The sequence below is a fragment of the Dreissena polymorpha genome, chromosome 8 (assembly GCF_020536995.1).
Source record: "Dreissena polymorpha isolate Duluth1 chromosome 8, UMN_Dpol_1.0, whole genome shotgun sequence".
Lineage (NCBI taxonomy): Eukaryota > Metazoa > Mollusca > Bivalvia > Myida > Dreissenidae > Dreissena > Dreissena polymorpha.
This window is the reverse complement of record NC_068362.1, coordinates 64,791,771-64,812,016: the sequence shown is the minus strand read 5'-3', so window position 1 is coordinate 64,812,016 and position 20,246 is coordinate 64,791,771. Positions and strand designations below refer to the sequence as shown.

The window sequence follows — 20,246 nt, the reverse complement described above, 5'->3', positions numbered from 1 at the left end:
CAACTCACCTGGCTGTGTATGGCTAGGGTCTTCATGAGCAACTCACCTTGCTGTGTATCACTAGGGTCTTCATGAGCAACAAACCTGGCTGTGTATGGCTAGGGTTGCCATGACAACTCATCTGGCTGTGTATGGCTAGGGTCTCCATAAACAACTCACCTGGCTGTGTATGGCTAGGGTCTTCATGAGCAACTCACCTGGCTGTGCATGGCTAGGGTCTTCATTAGCAACTCACCTGGCTGTGTATGGCTAGGGTCTCCATGACAACTCACCTGGCTGTGTATGGCTAGGGTCTCCAAGAACAACTCATCTGGCTGTGTATGGCTAGGGTCTTCATCACAACTCACCTGGCTGTGTATGGCTAGGGTCTCCATGACAACTCACCTGGCTGTGTACGGCTAGTGTCTCCATGACAACTCACCTGGCTGTGTATGGCTAGGGTCTCCATCACATCTCACCTGGCTGTGTATGGCTAGGGTCTCCATAACAACTTACCTGGCTGTGTATGGCTAGGGTCTCCATGACAACTTACCGGGCTGTGTATGGCTAGGGGTCTCCATGAGCAACTCAACTGGCTGTGTATGGCTAGGGTCTCGGTGACAACTCACCTGGCTGTGTATAGCTAGGGTCTCCATGACAACTCACCTGGCTGTGTATGGCTAGGGTCTCCATGACAACTCACCTGGCTGTGTATGGCTAGGGTCTCCATCACAACTCACCTGGCTGTGTATGGCTAGGGTCTCAATGACAACTCACCTGGCTGTGTATGGCTAGGGTCTCCATGACAACTCACCTGGCTGTGTATGGCTAGGGTCTCCATAACAACTCACCTGGCTGTGTATGGCTAGGGTCTCCATGAACAACTCACCTGGCTGTGTATGGCTAGGGTCTCCATGAGCAACTCACCTGGCTTTGTATGGCTAGGGTCTCCATCACAACTCACCTGGCTGTGTATGGCTAGTGTCTCCATAAACAACTCACCTGGCTGTGTATGGCTAGTGTCTCCATGACAACTCACCTGGTTGTGTAAGGCTAGGGTCTCCATCACAACTCACCTGGCTGTGTTTATGTAGGGTCTCCATGACAACTCACCTGGCTGTATATGGCTAGGGTCTCCATGAACAACTCACCTGGCTGTGTATGGCTAGGGTCTCCATGACAACTCACCTGGCTGTGTATGGCTAGGGTCTCCATGACAACTTACCTATCTGTGTATGGCTAGGGTCTCCATGAGCAACTCACCTTGCTGTGTATAACTAGGGTCTCCATGACAACTCACCTGGCTGTGTATGACTAGGGTCTCCATCACAACTCACCTGGCTATGTATGGCTAGGCTTTCCATGAGCAACTCATCTTGCTGTGTATGGCTTGGGTCTCCATAACAACTTACCTGGCTGTGTATGGCTAGGGTCTCCATGACAACTCACCTGGCTGTGTATGGCTAGGGTCTCCATGACAACTCACCTGGCTGTGTATGGCTAGGGTCTCCATGAACAACTCACCTGGCTGTGTATTGCTAGGGTCTCCGTGACAACTCACCTGGCTGTGTATGGCTAGGGTCTCCATGAACAACTCACCTGGCTGTGTATGGCTTGGGTCTCCATGACAACTCACCTGGCTGTGTATGGCTAGGGTCTCAATGAACAACTCACCTGGCTGTGTATGGCTAGGGTCTCCATGAGCAACTCACCTGGCTGTGTATGGCTAGGGTCTCCATGACAACTCACCTGTCTGTGTATGGCTAGTGTCTTCATTACAACTAACCTGGCTGTGTATGGCTCGTGTCTCCATTACAACTCACCTGGCTGTGTATGGCTAGGGTCTCCATCACAACTCACCTGGCTGTGTATATGTAGGGTCTCCATGAACAACTCATCTGGCTGTGTATGGCTAGGGTCTCCATGAACAACTCACCTGGCTGTGTATGGCTAGGGTCTCCATGACAACTCAGCTGGCTGTGTATGGCTAGTGTCTCCATTACAACTCACCTGGCTGTGTATGACTAGGGTCTCCATGAGCAACTTACCTGGCTTTGTATGGCTAGGGTCTTCATGACAACTCACCTGGCTGTGTATGGCTGGGGTCTCCATGAACAACTCACCTGGCTGTGTATGGCTAGGGTCTTCATGAGCAACTCACTTGGCTGTTTATGGCTAGGGTCTCCATCACAACTCACCTGGCTGTGTATGGCTAGGGTCTCCATGAGCAACTCACCTGGCTGTGTATGGCTAGGGTCTCCATCACAACTCACCTGGCTGTGTATGGCTAGGGTCTCCATGACAACTCACCTGGCTGTGTATTACTAGGGTCTCCATGACAACTCACCTGGCTCTGTATGGCTAGGGTCTCCATCACAACTCACCTGGCTGTGTATGGCTAGGGTCTCCATGACAACTCACCTGGCTGTGTACGGCTAGTGTCTCCATGACAACTCACCTGGCTGTGTATGGCTAGGGTCTCCATCACATCTCACCTGGCTGTGTATGGCTAGGGTCTCCATAACAACTTACCTGGCTGTGTATGGCTAGGGTCTCCATGACAACTTACCGGGCTGTGTATGGCTAGGGGTCTCCATGAGCAACTCAACTGGCTGTGTATGGCTAGGGTCTCGGTAACAACTCACCTGGCTGTGTATGGCTAGGGTCTCCATGACAACTCACCTGGCTGTGTATGGCTAGGGTCTCCATGACAACTCACCTGGCTGTGTATGGCTAGGGTCTCCATCACAACTCACCTGGCTGTGTATGGCTAGGGTCTCCATGACAACTCACCTGGCTGTGTATGGCTAGGGTCTCGATGACAACTCACCTGGCTGTGTATGGCTAGGGTCCCCATGAACAACTCACCTGGCTGTGTATGGCTAGGGTCTCCATGAGCAACTCACCTGGCTTTGTATGGCTAGGGTCTCCATCACAACTAACCTGGCTGTGTATGACTAGTGTCTCCATAAACAACTCACCTGGCTGTGTATGGCTAGTGTCTCCATGACAACTCACCTGGTTGTGTAAGGCTAGGGTCTCCATCACAACTCACCTGGCTGTGTTTATGTAGGGTCTCCATGACAACTCACCTGGCTGTGTATGGCTAGGGTCTCCATGAACAACTCACCTGGCTGTGTATGGCTAGGGTCTCCATGACAACTCACCTGGCTCTGTATGGCTAGTTTCTCTATTTCAACTCACCTGGCTGTGTATGACTAGGGTCTCCATGAGCAACTCACCTGGCTGTGTATGGCTAAGGTCTCCATCACAACTCACCTGGCTGTGAATGGCTAGGGTCTCCATAAACAACTCACCTGGCTGTGTATGGCTAGGGTCTTCATGATCAACTCACCTGGCTGTGTATGGCTAGGGTCTTCATGAGCAACTCACCTGGCTGTGTATGGCTAGGGTCTCCATCACAACTCACCTGGCTGTGTATGGCTAGGGTCTCCATGAGCAACTCACCTGGCTGTGTAGGCTAGTGTCTCCATGACAGCTCACCTGGCTGTGTATGGCTAGGGTCTCCATGACAACTCACCTGGCTGTGTATTACTAGGGTCTCCATGACAACTCACCTGGCTCTGTATGGCTAGGGTCTCCATCACAACTCACCTGGCTGTGTATGGCTAGGGTCTCCATCACAACTCACCTGGCTGTGTATGGCTAGTGTCTCCATGACAACTCATCTGGCTGTGTATGGCTAGGGTCTCCATCACAACTCACCTGGCTGTGTATGGCTAGGGTCTCCATAACAACTTACCTGACTGTGTATGGCTAGGGTCTCCATGACAACTCACCGGGCTGTGTATGGCTAGGGGTCTCCATGAGCAACTCACCTGGCTGTGTATGGCTAGGGTCTCCGTGACAACTCACCTGGCTGTGTATGGCTAGGGTCTCCATGACAACTCACCTGGCTGTGTATGGCTAGGGTCTCAATGACAACTCACCTGGCTGTGTATGGCTAGGGTCTCCATCACAACTCACCTGGCTGTGTATGGCTAGGGTCTCCATGAGCAACTCACCTGGCTGTGTATGGCTAGGGTCTCCATCACAACTCACCTGGCTGTGTATGGCTAGGGGTCTCAATGAACAATTCACCTTGCTGTGTATGGCTAGGGTCTCCATGAGCAACTCACCTGGCTGTGTATGGCTAGGGTCTCCATGACAACTCACCTGGCTGTGTATGTCTAGGGTCTCCATGACAACTCACCTGACTGTGTATGGCTAGGGTCTCCATGAACAACAGCTCCACCTGTCCCTCTGAGTCGTCACTAGCAGACCTGGCATATTCAAGGGCGGTACCTCCAAAGCTCCAAGGCCCGGTCTGAAACATTTGGAGTTAAGTTCAAAAATATTTATTTTAGCTCGATTAATTGAAAGCCTCAGGCATATAGAAACGCTATTGAGTCCGTTTCCTGGGCCTATAACCAGTACTTGGTGTCTTTGGGGAAGAACTTAAGAACCCTCCCCAAGTGTGGATCAATCCCATGACCTCCTGATTGCTAGCCAGACACCTTATCCTTTATGCCACGGTGAACATTTTGAGTTTAACAAGAATACAAACCAATTCGGTTCACAATGTCCAATGAAAAGACTAATTAGATGAACTTAGTCTTTGTACCTGTCTTGGCTAAGATGTCCCAATAACTAAAGTTTGTATCTTAATGCTTCAATTAACTTAAATTACTTCAATGCATTTCAAAAAGCATTACATGTAGTTCTAATGAAAATAATGGTTTGTAAATAATGAATTTAAAAATGTATCCTGTACTTAGATGTTCCAAAATGCTTGCATGCAAATGGAATATATACTAAATTGCAAGACTGGTTGTTGTTCTCTCCTTTGATTTGCTAAACTGGACTTTGAAAAACTGAACTGTTGGCAACTTTTGTCATATCTCCAAAACCATTTACAAACCTGGGGAATATGGGAAACAAGTTAACATGGAGAGCCAGTTTTGAACCCAGTGGAATAATAATAAAAATGTATTGTAAAGAACCATCAGACGATGCTACATGCTAAGTTCCAAACCTATTATGCCTTTCTCTTGCTGAGGAAATTTGTTTAAGTTTTCATTTCTGTATTAATCTTCATAAATTATATGATCCAGTACAAAGGCCATTTTCGGCAAGGCTGGAACAAACTTAGTAGTGGACCACAACACAATCTTATTGTCGCTGTCGTTCTCAAAGCTCGTAGCTCCAAATTTTTCTTTTTTTTTTCGTCTTTTCCGCATATATGAAGTCTGGCGCTTGTTTTGTGCTATATCTCTTAGCTCTATGCCAATAAGAGCCCTTGCAAAATGCACGAGACAAAATGTTGTAGCTTGATTGTTGGTTTGTTTTTCAGGCGAAAAGTCGTAGCAACGTCATTTCACCTATAGGTACGTCATTTCGATTGGACAAATTTGACAAAAACGTTTTTATATTTGCAGCTATGAGGTTTCATATCAGGACGAATTGTCTTACCTCATACAAATGACAAAACTGTGGCGACAAAATATCGTAGCTACCATTTCTGAACATCAGTATGACTTATCAGTATGACTTACGCCTCTACGGCTTATACCGTATTTTGCAGCTTCATTTGTTTGGTATTTTTACAGAATTTCAATTTCAAAAACATCGTTATAAAAGATGAGACGTTTTTTTCTCTCTCCTGAAAACTTGGCATTTTGTAGCTACGAGGTTTGAGAACGACAGCGACGTTATATGCCAATTATTTAAGCCCTGCTCCTTGTTGTTTTAGAGGAGAAGCTATTTGAAGATTTCATTTTTTAAATCTATTTTATCTCTGGAGACCTACATATACAATAGACTGGAAAGATTTAAACAACTTTGAAAGTGTGTCACTCAAAAATTATTCATTGGGTCAAAATTGACCCTGTCATGTAAGATCAGATGATTTATACAGCAAATATCAATATAAGGCTTTAAAAATAGATACATTGTACTTCCCAGTCAGGTTTACACAACCAAAAACAGACCATATTTAACATTGGGTCTCTAATCATAGTGCAACCTTGACATTGGAAACATTGTGCAGGCAATGCTTTTACAAATTACAACTATGTATAAAGTACATCCAATATTTGTTATTAAAATGTCCAACAACAGGGTGCCAACATGTGTATAAGTCTGATGATGATATTTCACTCAAAACCAACCTCTACAATACTTTTCTGTTTTTCCTTGGGTAAAACTCTAGTCGTGTATTTTTGGATTGCCGTGTCTGTTATATCTTTCTGAAGCTTGGATAACAGACCTCTTAATTCGTCTTCAATGGTAGCCTGAAGTAAAACAAGTAAACAAGTTCAAGTAAAACTCTTTTTGAACGATATATTTTAGTAATAATTACAGTACATTCAATATTTTTTATAATTCAATTAACAAATAATATTCATGATATAATGAACTTTTGTTAAGGAGAGTGATGTGCAGGTATTTAATTAATGGGACTTTTATAGTGAATGAAAAAAAAAGCGTTGTTTATTTTGAGATAATGTTTCACTGATAATATAATAACAAGAACTCGTTGAAGAAAAGTAAGTGAACTCTAACTTCTTAATACTTTGATACTTTTCAGCGTTATGTTTCACTTGTTTAACAGTGAAAAACCAATTTTTAATAACTTATTTTCTTTATTTTCAATAAAGCAATGAACAAAACTTTATGAACCTATTAGTGTCCATAAATTGTGAATAACAAATGAAGAAACATGCACAGGCAACGAACCCGGGCTTGGGTTATACACAATGCTTGAGTAACAGGTGGTCATTTTTATATTGAAATATTATTGATTTTTCCAGGACTATGAGATTTGTTCAGATAACCATAGGTTTTCAAGATGTTGATGATTTATTTAAAAGAAGTTGTTCGGTAGTTATACACTTAACCCTGAAACACAACTTTAAATCGCCATGGCACAGTGGATATGGTGTCCGCCTTGCAACCGGGTGGTCATGGGTTCGATTTGCATTCTGTGGGAGCATTCCTCATATTTCCCTAAAGACATCAAGTACTGGTTCTACCCAGGAAACATACTTTCAATAAGCCTTGGGCTTTTGATAGAATTGCGCTTATATAAATAGGTTTAAACAAATCACAGCCGTACTTTTGGTGGAGGCAGCCAAGGCATGGGTCTGAAGAGTCTGTTGTCAGCCTCTTGAATTCTTGCCAAACTGACCATTGTCCGGTTTGAGCAAGCCTGTGCAACCTTCCTGAACTGATGATCTGAAATATTATTTACCCAACAATTATTTTATGTAACTGAAAAAATGCATTTTTTAGACACAGAAATGCTATACTTATGTGATGCGATAAACTATGTACCAGTAAAAAAACATTAATTTGAATCTTCAGATATGAAACTATAGAACAAGGGACAAAATTGTCACAAAACCAGGTTTTCATTGTGAAAAAAAATCTGATAAAGGGAGAAAACTCAAACTGAACTTTTGAAATGAACAAACAAATTTAACCCCCTTTGTAAGTTTGTTTTTAAAAAAAATCTATTTTTAGTCGTGGCGACCTTGACATTGCAGATATTGACGTGATTCTTTCGTGCGACACACCGTCCCATTATGGTGAACAAATGTGCCAAATGATTTTAAAATCTCACAATGAATGACATAGTTATGGCCAGGACAAGCTCATTTATGGCCATTTTTTACCTTTGAACTCAAAGTGTGACCTTGACCTTGGAGATATCGACGTAATTATTTCGCGCGACACACCGTCCAATGATGGTGAACAAATGTGCCAAATGATTTTAAAATCTGACAATGAACGACATAGTTATGGCCCGGACAAGCTTGTTCCGCCCGCCCGCCAGCCCGCCCGCATTCGCCAATCTAATAACCAGTTTTTTCCTTCGGAAAACCTGGTTAAAAAAGTTAAACAATAGTAATGAGTGGAACAGTAATGATTGAAACTGTACTAATGATTGAAAGTATAGCAATGAGTGACACTAAAGTTATGAGTGAAGCTAAAGTAATGACTACAAGTATTGAAATGACTTCAGGGTTTTATGAAAAAATAGGAATAACTGTTACTATTTTAATAGCTGAAACTATAACAATTAATGAAAGTTTAGGAAGGGTTAAAACTATAGAAAACAAGCAAATTCATTGAATTGATATCCCCCGCCAATATTCTTCTGGACACAAAAGTGTTATATTTGACACTCAGCTAAAAAAGCATTTTTTCAAGATACAAAGGGCCATAATTCCGTTATTAACAGAAGGTGTACAATGTCATTTGCCGTGCATCATCCTCTTATCCATATATGTAATCGCATCAAGTTTCAATAAAATCCGCCAAAGCACTTCCAAGATATGGCTCAGGACAAAAAAGTGCCGGACAGACGGACGGACGGACAACGCCAAAACAATATCCCTTCGCCTATGGCAGGGGATAATTAAGCCTAGTGACCTTCCCAGTCATTGTCGCCAGTAAGACTCTTCAGTCCCAGTCTGCGAATCTCTGGGTCCCTGGACTCAGCGAGGTTCAACAGCAGAGCCGGGTCCTTGGATTTAGACTGAACCCACGGCAGTACTTTCCCTTAGAAAAACAATGAAAAAATTACTCTTTAAGTCTCTTGAAAACAATACAACACAGAAAGAATGTTACAGGGATTGTAGTTACTTTTATAGTGAATTATGTACTGAATGACAATTGCCTTGCACAAGAGGCTAAAGGTCCTAAGGCGCTAACATGCGATCCCAAGAAACTAAACCAAGTTTCTGATGCCTATGAAATCTGTTAATAGTGATAGCACAAAGCACACAAATATCGTGGGTTGAATGTTCTCAAGTTTTATGATTGGGCAATTAATGTGGCCTCACCAGTGACCACAGGCTTTTTTGTACAATTTTACCTTGTAACATAGTTTTTTTTACCCACATGACCCAGTTTCAAACTCTAGTAAAATATTATTGAAAATTATAATATATTATAAATATAATGGTATTCATTCTGAGAAAGTTTCATGTAGATTGGGCAATAAATATGGCCTACAAGATTTCGATCCACATGAAGACAGATAAAAAACGGCAATAAAAGCTCACCATGAGCACATTGAGCTCAAGCGAGCTAACAAAAATTAAAAATAAATGTTTGTTACTGGTAGTAATTCACACATATTAAAAACTTGACCCCTGACCCTATCTGTCAGCTGATGCATATAATATATAAGAGACGGGTTTAGTAAGTTCATGGGAAAAATTACTGGAAAAAAATGTAATAAGGAAAATCTTACAGGTATTATAATGTTATGACAGCAAATAGCAGGATATTAGCATTTTTAAAAGCCCTGCTTTGACAATAAAGCACACTATTCTGACTTTCAACTTCATGCTATATAGCCAACTGGTTTATGAGCAAAACACACTGTCACAAAGCACCAAGTAAGGTACTATAAGAGAAAACTCTTACTGCCATACTTTTCCGTGTGATACTTGAATTTTCCTCTAAATGTATCTGGAACTGAAAGTGAAAGAAAAACAATTAATTCCTTACCCTTGGGTTTCAGGTATTTTCAGAACAGGTGTAAATAATAATTAACTAGAAATGGCGCGGCAGAGGCCGACGCGTATCCCCACGCCGAATGTTTGACCTAGGTGTGCCCCAGGGTTGGTAATGGGGCCATGCATAGCTGAGATTGACCGTATTGTCATAAGAGAAGTTCATCATCAATTAGAAGTGAATTGGTGTAGAAATGAAGAAGTTATAGTAAAAGGCAATTTTGGGTGGGTGTGACATATGTGGGCAGGGCGCCCCAGGGTTGGTAATTGTGCCATGCATAGTTGAGACTGACTGTATTGTCAAAAGAGAAGTTCAGTATCAATTTGAAGTGAATCGGTGTAGAAATGAAGAAATTATAGTAAAAGGCAATTTTGGGCGGGTGTGGTCTATGTGGGCGGGGCCCCAGGGTTGGTAATGGGGCCATGCATAGTTGAGATTGACCGTATTGTCATAAGAGAGGTTCAGTATCAATTTGAAGTGAATCGGTGTAGAAATGAAAAAATTATAGTAAATGGAATTTTTTGGTGGGTGTGGCCTATGTGGGCGGGCGCCCCAGGGTTGGGATTGGGGCCATGCATAGTTGAGATTGACCCTAATGTCATAACAAAAGTTCAGTATCGATTTGAAGTGAATCCGTGTAGAAATGAAAAAATTATAGTAAATGGAAATTTTTGGTGGGTGTGGCCTATGTGGGCGGGGCGCCCCAGGGTTGGGAATGGGGCCATGCATGATTGAGATTGACCGTATTGTCATAAGAGAGGTCCAGTATCAATTTGAAGTGAATCGGTGTAGAAATAAAGAAGTAAATGTAAAATAACCTAAAAAAATGAGTGATAATTTCTGACGCGGCCCCACCCCAACTGCTATAACTTTTGACCCAGGGGTCAGATCAAAATTCCAAATAGTGCAGGGTCGCACATATGCTCATAGCTACCATGTGTGTAAGTTTCAAGGTTCTAGTGCTTTTAGTGTAGGAGGAGATAGTGGCCAGGACGGACGGACGGACGGACAGACGGACGGACGGACGGCGGAGATAACCACAATATCCCCACCTTTTTTTCAAAAAGCGTGGGGATAACTATTGAGTTGACCAATTATATGACTATTTCAGAGGTTAATGATGGCATTTTAAAGTTATCCTAAATAATTTGGGATCAGTAAAAACTGTTGGCCCAAAGTGGAGATTGCTGTTTGAGCTGTTTCCAACAGACAGTAATGTTTGCTAAAGTGAATCAAAACAGACTTATTATAAGCAAATAATGATAATAGACAAAAAGCATTAAGCCATTGTCCAGTGAGTGGCAATTTTTATGCTGCAATATGTGCAATATGTGTTAAAAAAACAAAAAACTTACAAATAATTTTTAGTTCATTGATAATTATCAATCAAAATATGGTAAAAAGATCAAGCGTTGGCAACGCTTTTCTTGACATGTAATACATTAAAAAAGCGTGTATTACTGACTTGAAGTTAAAACTACCTTCCAATCTTAAAAACTTGGTAAGGTGGTAGGGCGTAAGCTTTCACTTCTAGCTGTCCCAAATTTAAACCCAAGGACAGGCATGTCCTTTATGTTTTATAATATTCATTTAAAACTATTCCAATTATTACAATTCAGTAAGCAAATTATTCTAATAATATATTTTTTTAACGAAAATCTGTGAAAAATTTCGTAAAGCAAGCTATCATCACAGAGTACAGAAATAGTTCCCTTACTACTTATTTTTGAGAAACACTTCTTTAGTATAAGACAGTTGAAAAGGATAACTTACAAATATCCTCCATTGTAAAAACTATAACAGCTGAAATTGATCTTTTACAAATAACCCCCATGGTAATCTATACAGCTGACAAGTATCACTTAGAAATATAGCCCAGGGTCTTCCCCAGGCCATTTAAGCGCCCCTTGCCGGGGCGCTTGAATTTCGAAATCAGAGTCCCCGGTGCGCTTGAAATTTTCCGATCAGTGTATTCTTCAGTAAAAGAAAGTGGAGATTGTCCAAAACAATCAAGGTTTCCCTATCAGTGTATCAATATTCCCTGTTTTAAAAGAGCACTCGGTACCTACTTTCACAAGTAATCGCCATAAACACCACATGGGGTAATGGATAATTCACTGATAAGAGAATAGCATGACGCGCGTATCGATTATTCTAGCCACATTACACGGTCATTTAAATGCTGAAAAGGATGTATCTGGTAACTTTCCAGTCGTCAAACTGTGAAGTTCATCGTCCAATCGGTTACGCGAATGCTTATGAGGGCGGGGTTAACTATCGACCATTATTTTTGATTGACGTCGGGCATGAAGTACCGTTAAGAGTTTATCGCAGCTTAATTAGCAAGAAGTTGTACCATTTGAGTAATATAAAACCGGTAATTAGTACAGTACAGAACATTAAAGACGGTTTCGGGCATCATCATCACACCTTTTTACTGTAAACAAGTGTTACCTATGACTCATAATTAATACGAAAACTTAATTGCAAGTGGTAAACAATTAATTATTATAGCGAGTAAGTTGTGCAAATGACTCCCGGTTACAATTATGTGATAACAATTTATTTAATTCCAGTACATGTATATTTCAAAATGTCCATTTATAGAACTTATTCACCCCGTTTTTCTGACATTTATTCGACACGTTATGCGCTTTAACGAATTTTCGTTGAATTAATTACGCACACTTGTAAATGTTTCGTCCGATAATCGATAGTTAGAAGACTGATGATGGCAACCGGCCGTGATCCTCGTGGACAACGTGAATTTCATGCATAATTCCGTCAAAACATTTATTCGACTCGTAAAGTGTTTAAACAAATTATCGTTGAATTTATAACGCAACGGTTAATATTTGTTGATATCTCAAATGGGAATAATTAAATTTGTAATCCGAAACCCATTCCCGTAAGTCGATGTTAACGCGTTTTTAATCCGAAACACACTTCCGAATGTAAATGTTACCGCAACGTTAAATATTTTTGCTCCAAATTTATTTTGTGTCGAATCTTTTTCTCGATTAAAAAGAGCGCAAACATTATGCAGCATGTACAACGTCGCGTCTATTGCATACAAATGGCGTGTATTGAGCGTTTTAACAAGCGCACAACAGGTCAGGGGATTGACGCATATTCAGAGGCAATATTTCATCAAATCTATAAATAGTCACTTAAAAAATGGCAAGGTTTGTGTTAAAGAAATAACTGAAAGCTTTTATCGTAAATATTTACCAGAAAGAGATTGATAAAAACGGAGTAAACGGGATAATCGGGTAATAAATAGAAACTTGAAAAAAGTAAGTATACAGTAATAGAGTCGAGTTGAAACGGATGTATTGGGGAATCGTTCGAGTCGGGATTTTACTATCTGTGCGGAAAAGTTTTAAAACAATTAAACAATAAAAAAAAATATATTTTTAAATGACTGGGGGATTTTTTTTGAAGAGTCATAGCGCACCAAATGACGTCTTTTGACGCTGTTTTTCTTTGAGTTATAACGCACCACAGAACGTGAATTGACACGTTAAATTAAAAAAAATCAACGTCGGGAGGGCCCTCCCGAACCCACCCCCGCTCGGCCCCGGGGCGCCTGAAAAAATTCCTGGGGAAGGCACTGTAGCCTATGGTCTAAAACAGCTAAAAATGATCCTTACACACATCCTCCGTGGTAAAATCTTAACAGCTGACAATGATCACTTATAAATATCCTCCACGGTCCAACGTAAACAGCTATCAATGATCATTTTCAAAAATCTTCCATGGTCTAATCTTAACAGCTGACGATGATCACTTACAAATATCTTCTATGGTCAAATCTAAACAGCTAACAATGATCATTTTCAAATATCCTCCATGGTCAAATCTATCCTCCCTGGTCAAATCTAAACAGCTGACAATGATCACTTTCAAATATCCTCCATGGTCCAACCAACAGCTGAAAATAATCGTTTTCAAATATCCTCCTAGTAAAATCTAAACAGCTGACAATGATCACTTATAAATATCCTCCATGGTTAAACCCAAACAGCTAACAATGTTATTTTCAAATATCCTCCATGGTAAAAGCTAAACAGCTGACGATGATCACTACAAATATCCTCCATGGTAAAATCCAAACAGCTGACAATGATCACTTATAAATATCCTCCATGGTCAAATTTAACAGCTGACAATGATCACTTACAAAAATCCTCCATGGTCAAATCTAAACAGCTGACAATGATCATTTTCAAATATCCTTTGTGGTCCGATCTTAACAGCTGAAACTAATTATTTTTCAAATATCCTCCACGGTCAAATCTTAACAGCTGACAATGATAACTTACAAATATCCTCCATAGTTAGAGCCAGTGGCTTGTCAATGTAGATGAACCTGGTCCTACGGTCAGCCTCATGGGCCTCATGGGTGAAGCGTAACTTCTCACTCAATGACCAGACTGTGTGCGTAACAAACAGAACACTGAAAATATATAACAAACAACTCATTTACATTTATAACCACACTGACTGGACAGAGATAACATGATGATTCTTATCTAAACATACAGATGCCTCTGAGGTAGATTATATATATATATATATATATATATATATATATATATATATATATATATATATATATATATATATATATATATATATATATATATATATAGATATATAGATAGATCTATATATATATCTATATATCTATATATCTATATATCTGAGAGCTATATCTATATATTATATATATATATATATCTCTCTATATATCTCTATTCTATCTTATATATTATATTCTATATTTATATTTAGATAGATAGATAGATATATATATATATATATTTATTAATGTATTTATTATATATATATATACTTTCTTCATGTTAGATAAAATAACAATTACACTTAATATCAAAGCAATCAGCAGCTAAAAGATAACTAAAGTTAAAACCAATCCACATCCCAAAATAATTAAAAAAAATTATTTGGACTAGGAACCTTTTTCAATGATAAACCTTACAGGCATTTTGGCAAACCATCACTAATCCCTTTGCAATTTTAATAAATAAAGTCTGATATAAGTGAAAGATTATTGAGTCAAACTATAATGATAAACTACAGAAAACAGTGTGATAATCTGAAAATTGTTTGGCTGACGGTCAAGTAATTGAGGTTTGAGACCATATTTTTCTTACACTTTCAATTACACGGATATTTTAAAGCAACACTAACTGACCTGCCTAGGATAAAGCTGCATACCACTCCTGAAACAAAGTCAATATTTTTCAAGTACAAATAAAATTATTGTGACTCAATGCCAAATCAAACATTTCACAAAATATAAATGCTGATGATGGCAATCTTAACGACTACAAGTGATTACAATTGTGGACAAAATAAAATAAGAAATGTTACTGATTTTGAGCTACAACATATGATTATCATTATAAGTAACATAAGCATTTGAAATGTTGATTCAATATTTAAAAATGTATATAATGTGTTTCACGCATGAATAGTTCTATGTGAACTTTATCCAACTTTTGTTAAAATTGTTAATTAAAATATATTAGCAATTTAAAGTACCCCTCCTGACTCAGTTGCCATGTGTAATTGTTTTATGATTATAGTCATAAAAGCCTAATTTCAAGGAATATTTGACCCCTCCATGGGGCATTCCACTGTATGTATTATTGACCATCAAATATCTCATCATTGTCTCCCATTTGTTATCTAAACTGATAATTGAAATTTTCTCCCAGCCATTTTTCTCTGCGGTAGTGTATTTATTTTCAGCTATTTACTATTACTAATATGTTCAGTATGACCTAGACATATATAGTATGAAGCATCAACAGTCAAATCTAGTTGAGCCTTGGCAGAGCACCTGCAAAAATGGGATCATATTTGTCTAAAGCAAAATTGTATTTGACAATTGGGAGTGGGGCTATTTGACACCCAAGGTCAGTAACTATAAATTAAAACAGTGTACACCCATTAGGGGAAAAGCTAAATTAAATAAGGAATTGAAGAATAAAACAACCCTGTAAAGCAGAAACATAATACCAATCTTAGCCTTGAATGACAACTTTAATTTCTGTCGCAGTATGTCCACAGAGTCACTGTCCCGGAGGTTAAATGACGTTATCTTCTTAACGAACCATCTCCTTTGTATACAGCAGTAGCCAACTCTCGAACTGTGGTGGTAAGGTGACATCTTTCTTGCAATCAACCATTGTGCATCAGCAAGGTAATGAAATGATGTGTGTGATTTCGTCCTGAAATTATAATAAACTGGCTAGCATCTAGTGGGGGTTTATTTCACCATTTAGGGAAAAATTTAATTCTTCTTAAATGCTTTGAGCTTTTATGAGTACATATCCAGCAACCAAGACATTCAGTAGCTCGGAGTTGAATTATTGCAACTAGGGAAAAGTTACCTTGCATTGACATCAATTGTTTGAGAATATCATGTTAGAAGCTGTGAAATGTCTATGTGAGCAAATAGATTAAATTGCTGCAAATCACCAATGCAAAAAAACTGTGAAAATGACATATATGATTTGTTGTTTAATCATTAAATTAATGGTTGTCATATTCATAAAAAATCAAAGTCCAAATATGTAATGATCAAGCCATTAGTAGCAACCATTGCACATGGATTTAGCACAGATAACTGCCTTAGCCACTTTTGCCAATCCATGGGAAGATAACACGGTATACCACAAGGCTCTGCCACTTGACATTTGCAAATTTGATTACACTGTCTACAGACTACAGAAATTTTAAAATTGTGTACACAAATTCAAAGGTTGTTGCTACCGTTGGCGATTTTACTAATAAAAAGCAATTTGAATTCTTTTTTTGCAATTTTAAATACATAAATGCTATATTCACCATTCATTTAAGATCTTTAACAGCAGCGAATCTCCACTTTAACACTTGACTTATGCTAGGCCACGACTTTTATATTTCTTGGTTTACAAAACCGCCGACCCTAATTTTTGGAAAAAGGGAAAAAAAATAAAATCGGAAATTCGTCTTTTTTTTAAATATTTTATTCCCGACCGCACTGCAAAATGAGCGAAATGAGAGAAAAAAAAAACGATCCGGTTTGAGTACGGTTGCGAATAAAATCAAGTAAGTACAATCAACGATTGGTTCACATATATTGCAGAGATCGGGATATTTTTAAATGTGACACATTATGTACCAGTCCTTTTATGGGCACTTCTCTAAATTTATTTCGGGTAAAAATTACAGACAATAAGAAAATCAGCGTCAGTCAAATGTCGACCCCATCAAAATTTATTTCCGTGTCTGTGACGCAACTATATTGTTTAACATGTTAATTATATTAAACAAACCCGATAGTATTTGATAATAAGTATAAATAATCCAATAAAACACTGCCATTATTTACGATATATGTGTTTAGGAATTTTGTAAACACATCCGCCATAGTTTATAGGAACTGTACAGAAAGTTTGGAAATCGGAACAAATCGGTATATCTCGGAAAATCATTGATAAATGTATTTGTCGTTTCAATGCTTAGGGCCGAGTAATTTCGGCAAATCGGAACTCAACTTGTGTAAAACACTAGCTCAATTAACCGTTAAACTCCGCCTCCGTTCTCTGCAAAAGATTCGCAGGCGGAGCTATGCACGTACTTTTATTAAATTGGAGGATTGCAATTGAGAAACAAACACACGATTGGTTCGGCATGTTGATTGCTAGACTAAGGAAGCCAATTTTTTCGGCGCGAAATTTGTCGCTTTATTGCTTCCGACAGAAAGCGGCTTTCCTTTGATGACGTCAAACTGTCAATTCACACAGACTGCACATTTTCGGAAGACTTTAACTGACTCCTTGTTTACAATTCCAGTAAAAAAAACACTTGCTAACATTAAACTTTGGATTAAATTATCAAAATAAAGCAAAAGCGAAGTTGACAAATATGATTAAATTAATTCGCGTCAGTTCAAATAAGACGTTTTGCGTTGTAAATCAACGAGTTTTCATGACAACAACAACTTTGACAAACATTACCGCGACGACGCATGGATCGATCTACCTCGATTATTTTTTTCATGTACGATCTCATAAGTCGAGTAAGAGCAAACACATACCGGGTAATTTGTGTATGAGTAGTTTACGGGCATCGCATTGCGTAATGGTGCGCATCCAATTATGGAAATGAAGCGCAGTTTTTCGTTTTAATGGGAGAAGAACGCATGTCATGTAATGGAGTGTTTAAAATTGCCTGATGTTACATAAGGTGCTGTTAGGACTCATTTCATTTGAAGATATAGATGTGTTTCATTGCATAATTTGTCTCTGTGTTAAGGTTATAAAAGATATGTTGTCTTTGTTCTGATGTTATTAGTATTAACTTTTTTTCCAATGATGTTTTTTTTTTTTTTTTTTCGACCGCCCGATGGACCATTTTCAAAATAATTTTTGTAAACCAATAAAAAAAAAAGTCGTGGCCCTAAGGACAGAGTGTTCTTTTAGTTGTTGTTGTTCGTTCGGTTGTTGTTGTTATTCTGTCTTCCGAACGTGCAAAACAAAACAAATCCGAACCGTAAAACAATCGCGTCAACATACACAATTATCCATATCTATTCTCTTAGAATAGAACATAACTGCGGAAGCATGAGTTTCGAACGATGACGGCAGTTTTATATCATAAAAACGAAAGAATCATTTAAATTGGCTGAGGAGCAGTTAAAAAATAAAGTTTTACTGTTGGAATACAATTCGGATAAATAATTCGGATATTATTTTTCAAAGTATTTTGGTTTATAGACTAAGAGAATAAAGAGTTATTAAATAAATATTAATAGTGTTACAGTATAATTAAAAGTAAATAAATTTATTTATGCATCATGTTTATAAACAATTTTTATAGTTAATGTGAAAATACTGAGCTCAGGCCGGGGATTGAACCCACGACCTCCAGAGTGGTAGTCAGACACTTTAACCACATCGCTAAAGAGCTAGCCCAACAGCAAGGCTGTTGGAAGTGACCTTACTTTTTACTACACTCCTCCCCCTTTTAATGATTCAAGGCCCAGACACGCCCGCTACAGCATGTCTTGCTACCGCATGGCCCTACCAGAAACCATTAAACAGCTCAGACCGACTTCCGCATTCACAGTACCTTTTTACCTCGTCGCCATTAATGTGAAAATACCGAGCTCAGGCCGGGGATTGAACCTACCACCTCCAGAGTGGTAGTCCGACACTTTAACCACGTCGCTAAAGAGCTAGCCCTACAGCAAGGCTGTTGGAAGTGACCTTACTTTTTACTACATAGTCATTCATTAATAAATACAGTCAAAGTTCAAACCCGGGTGGTAATCTCGCGGGGTCAGTTATCTCCCTGTATATCGTTTATGCCCCCTGGCTTTTGTTTACTAACAAACCTGGGCATCTTTCTGTAAATTCTGCAAGAAAATATCCCTTGCTGCCAATATCAAAAGATTTTTGTTAATTAAATGTCTAAACAATTATCAGAGCTCCAGTTAAGGGTCATATTTTTGTAATTACGAATTATTTTCAAGTCTGTTACATATTTATTTTAAAATCTTGTCGTACCATTAAGAATTACAAAATCAAGTTACGAATATTATTTTTACATCGGTTCGTATCGATATTTTTGAGAGAATTTCGCGTATTAAAGATTTTTTCGGTGCTTATATAGAATGGTTATCGGGTTTGTTTAACAAAGCGCATTTTTTCCAATAAAAGCCGCGTGTACAATCTCTTTCTGTCAAAAACAATGGCGGCGCCCAGAGAGCGTCTTAAAAAACTGCAAAGCTTGCAAAAACACGCTTTAACATATTGTACGCAAAGTAAGCCGAAGTTGAATGTTAAGAAAGACATTATAGAAAAGATCTTATACGATGTTGTATGTTCAGTTGCCGACACAGTCGGAAAAAGCTAAAAAAAACGCGACACGACAGGTCCAAACTTAAACAAAAAAAAACATTGAACGAGTGGAAGGGACAATTCCCGCGGCTAATCGTTGAAAAGATTGATAGGGGGGACCCGTTTTAATTGTGAAATATGTAAAAATTTATCGAAGGCATGCAATCTTAGCACAGTTTGGGCATATGAAGGTATTTGAGAAATAAAATTGTATAATACTGACTAGACACTGTTGAACTCGTATAAATAAAGTTGCTAGTATGTTTATTTTGATTTTTTGCATGAAAATAACCATTATTATTTATTTTTAGGTCATTTAGAAAAGTTAAGAATTATTTTCCAAAACTAAAACAATGAAATTTCAGAGTTAAGAATTATTTTTGAAGATCTGGTAGTAACATTAAGAATTTCACAAAAACCTTATCTGGAGCTCTGAATTATGATTTGAAATTTTAGAGTTTAATTGATTTTTTAATAGAAAAAAAAAGGCACACAACTTTAAAATAACTGTGCTTTTGATTTGTTTATGTGTTCCATGTATTTAAATGCTATATACATTATTGATTGTTACTTTGAATGGTTTTTCAGATGTTTGTTTATTCGTGTAAAATCTAATATAAGTGCTGTTTAAGCTGTTTACACCTGAATTACTCAATGAACAAATAAAGAACAAGGATGGACACAGGTTTAGTTTTTGTTATTATTGCAGTTAAAATTGATGGATTTTCCCCATAGAAGGCAATTATCCAATGACATCATATCAAACATGTTTGTCTTTTAAATCATTAATCTTATATATGAAGATGGTTTTTATAATAA

General features: G+C 38.6%; 1 protein-coding gene across 2 annotated transcripts in view; it reads right to left on the bottom strand.

The window, feature by feature from the left end:
- The window catches only part of LOC127841326 (protein SERAC1-like), a 37,137-nt gene extending 20,690 nt beyond the window's left edge, over window positions 1-16,447 (bottom strand). Inside the window, exons 1-9 of one of the 2 annotated variants that reach the window (XM_052370051.1) lie at window positions 16,390-16,447; window positions 15,559-15,770; window positions 14,729-14,756; window positions 13,833-13,966; window positions 9,418-9,468; window positions 8,416-8,544; window positions 7,097-7,215; window positions 6,150-6,272; window positions 4,193-4,306 (exon numbers count right to left, since the gene is read on the bottom strand). In XM_052370051.1, the coding sequence (XP_052226011.1) occupies window positions 4,193-4,306; window positions 6,150-6,272; window positions 7,097-7,215; window positions 8,416-8,544; window positions 9,418-9,468; window positions 13,833-13,966; window positions 14,729-14,756; window positions 15,559-15,709 (849 nt within the window). In that variant the 5' untranslated portion in view covers window positions 15,710-15,770; window positions 16,390-16,447. Of the gene's footprint in view, window positions 1-4,192; window positions 4,307-6,149; window positions 6,273-7,096; window positions 7,216-8,415; window positions 8,545-9,417; window positions 9,469-13,832; window positions 13,967-14,728; window positions 14,757-15,558; window positions 15,771-15,932; window positions 16,054-16,389 lie in introns of those variants that run through there. The other variant, XM_052370050.1, reaches the window with a different exon arrangement.
- Window positions 16,448-20,246: the final 3,799 nt, after the last annotated feature.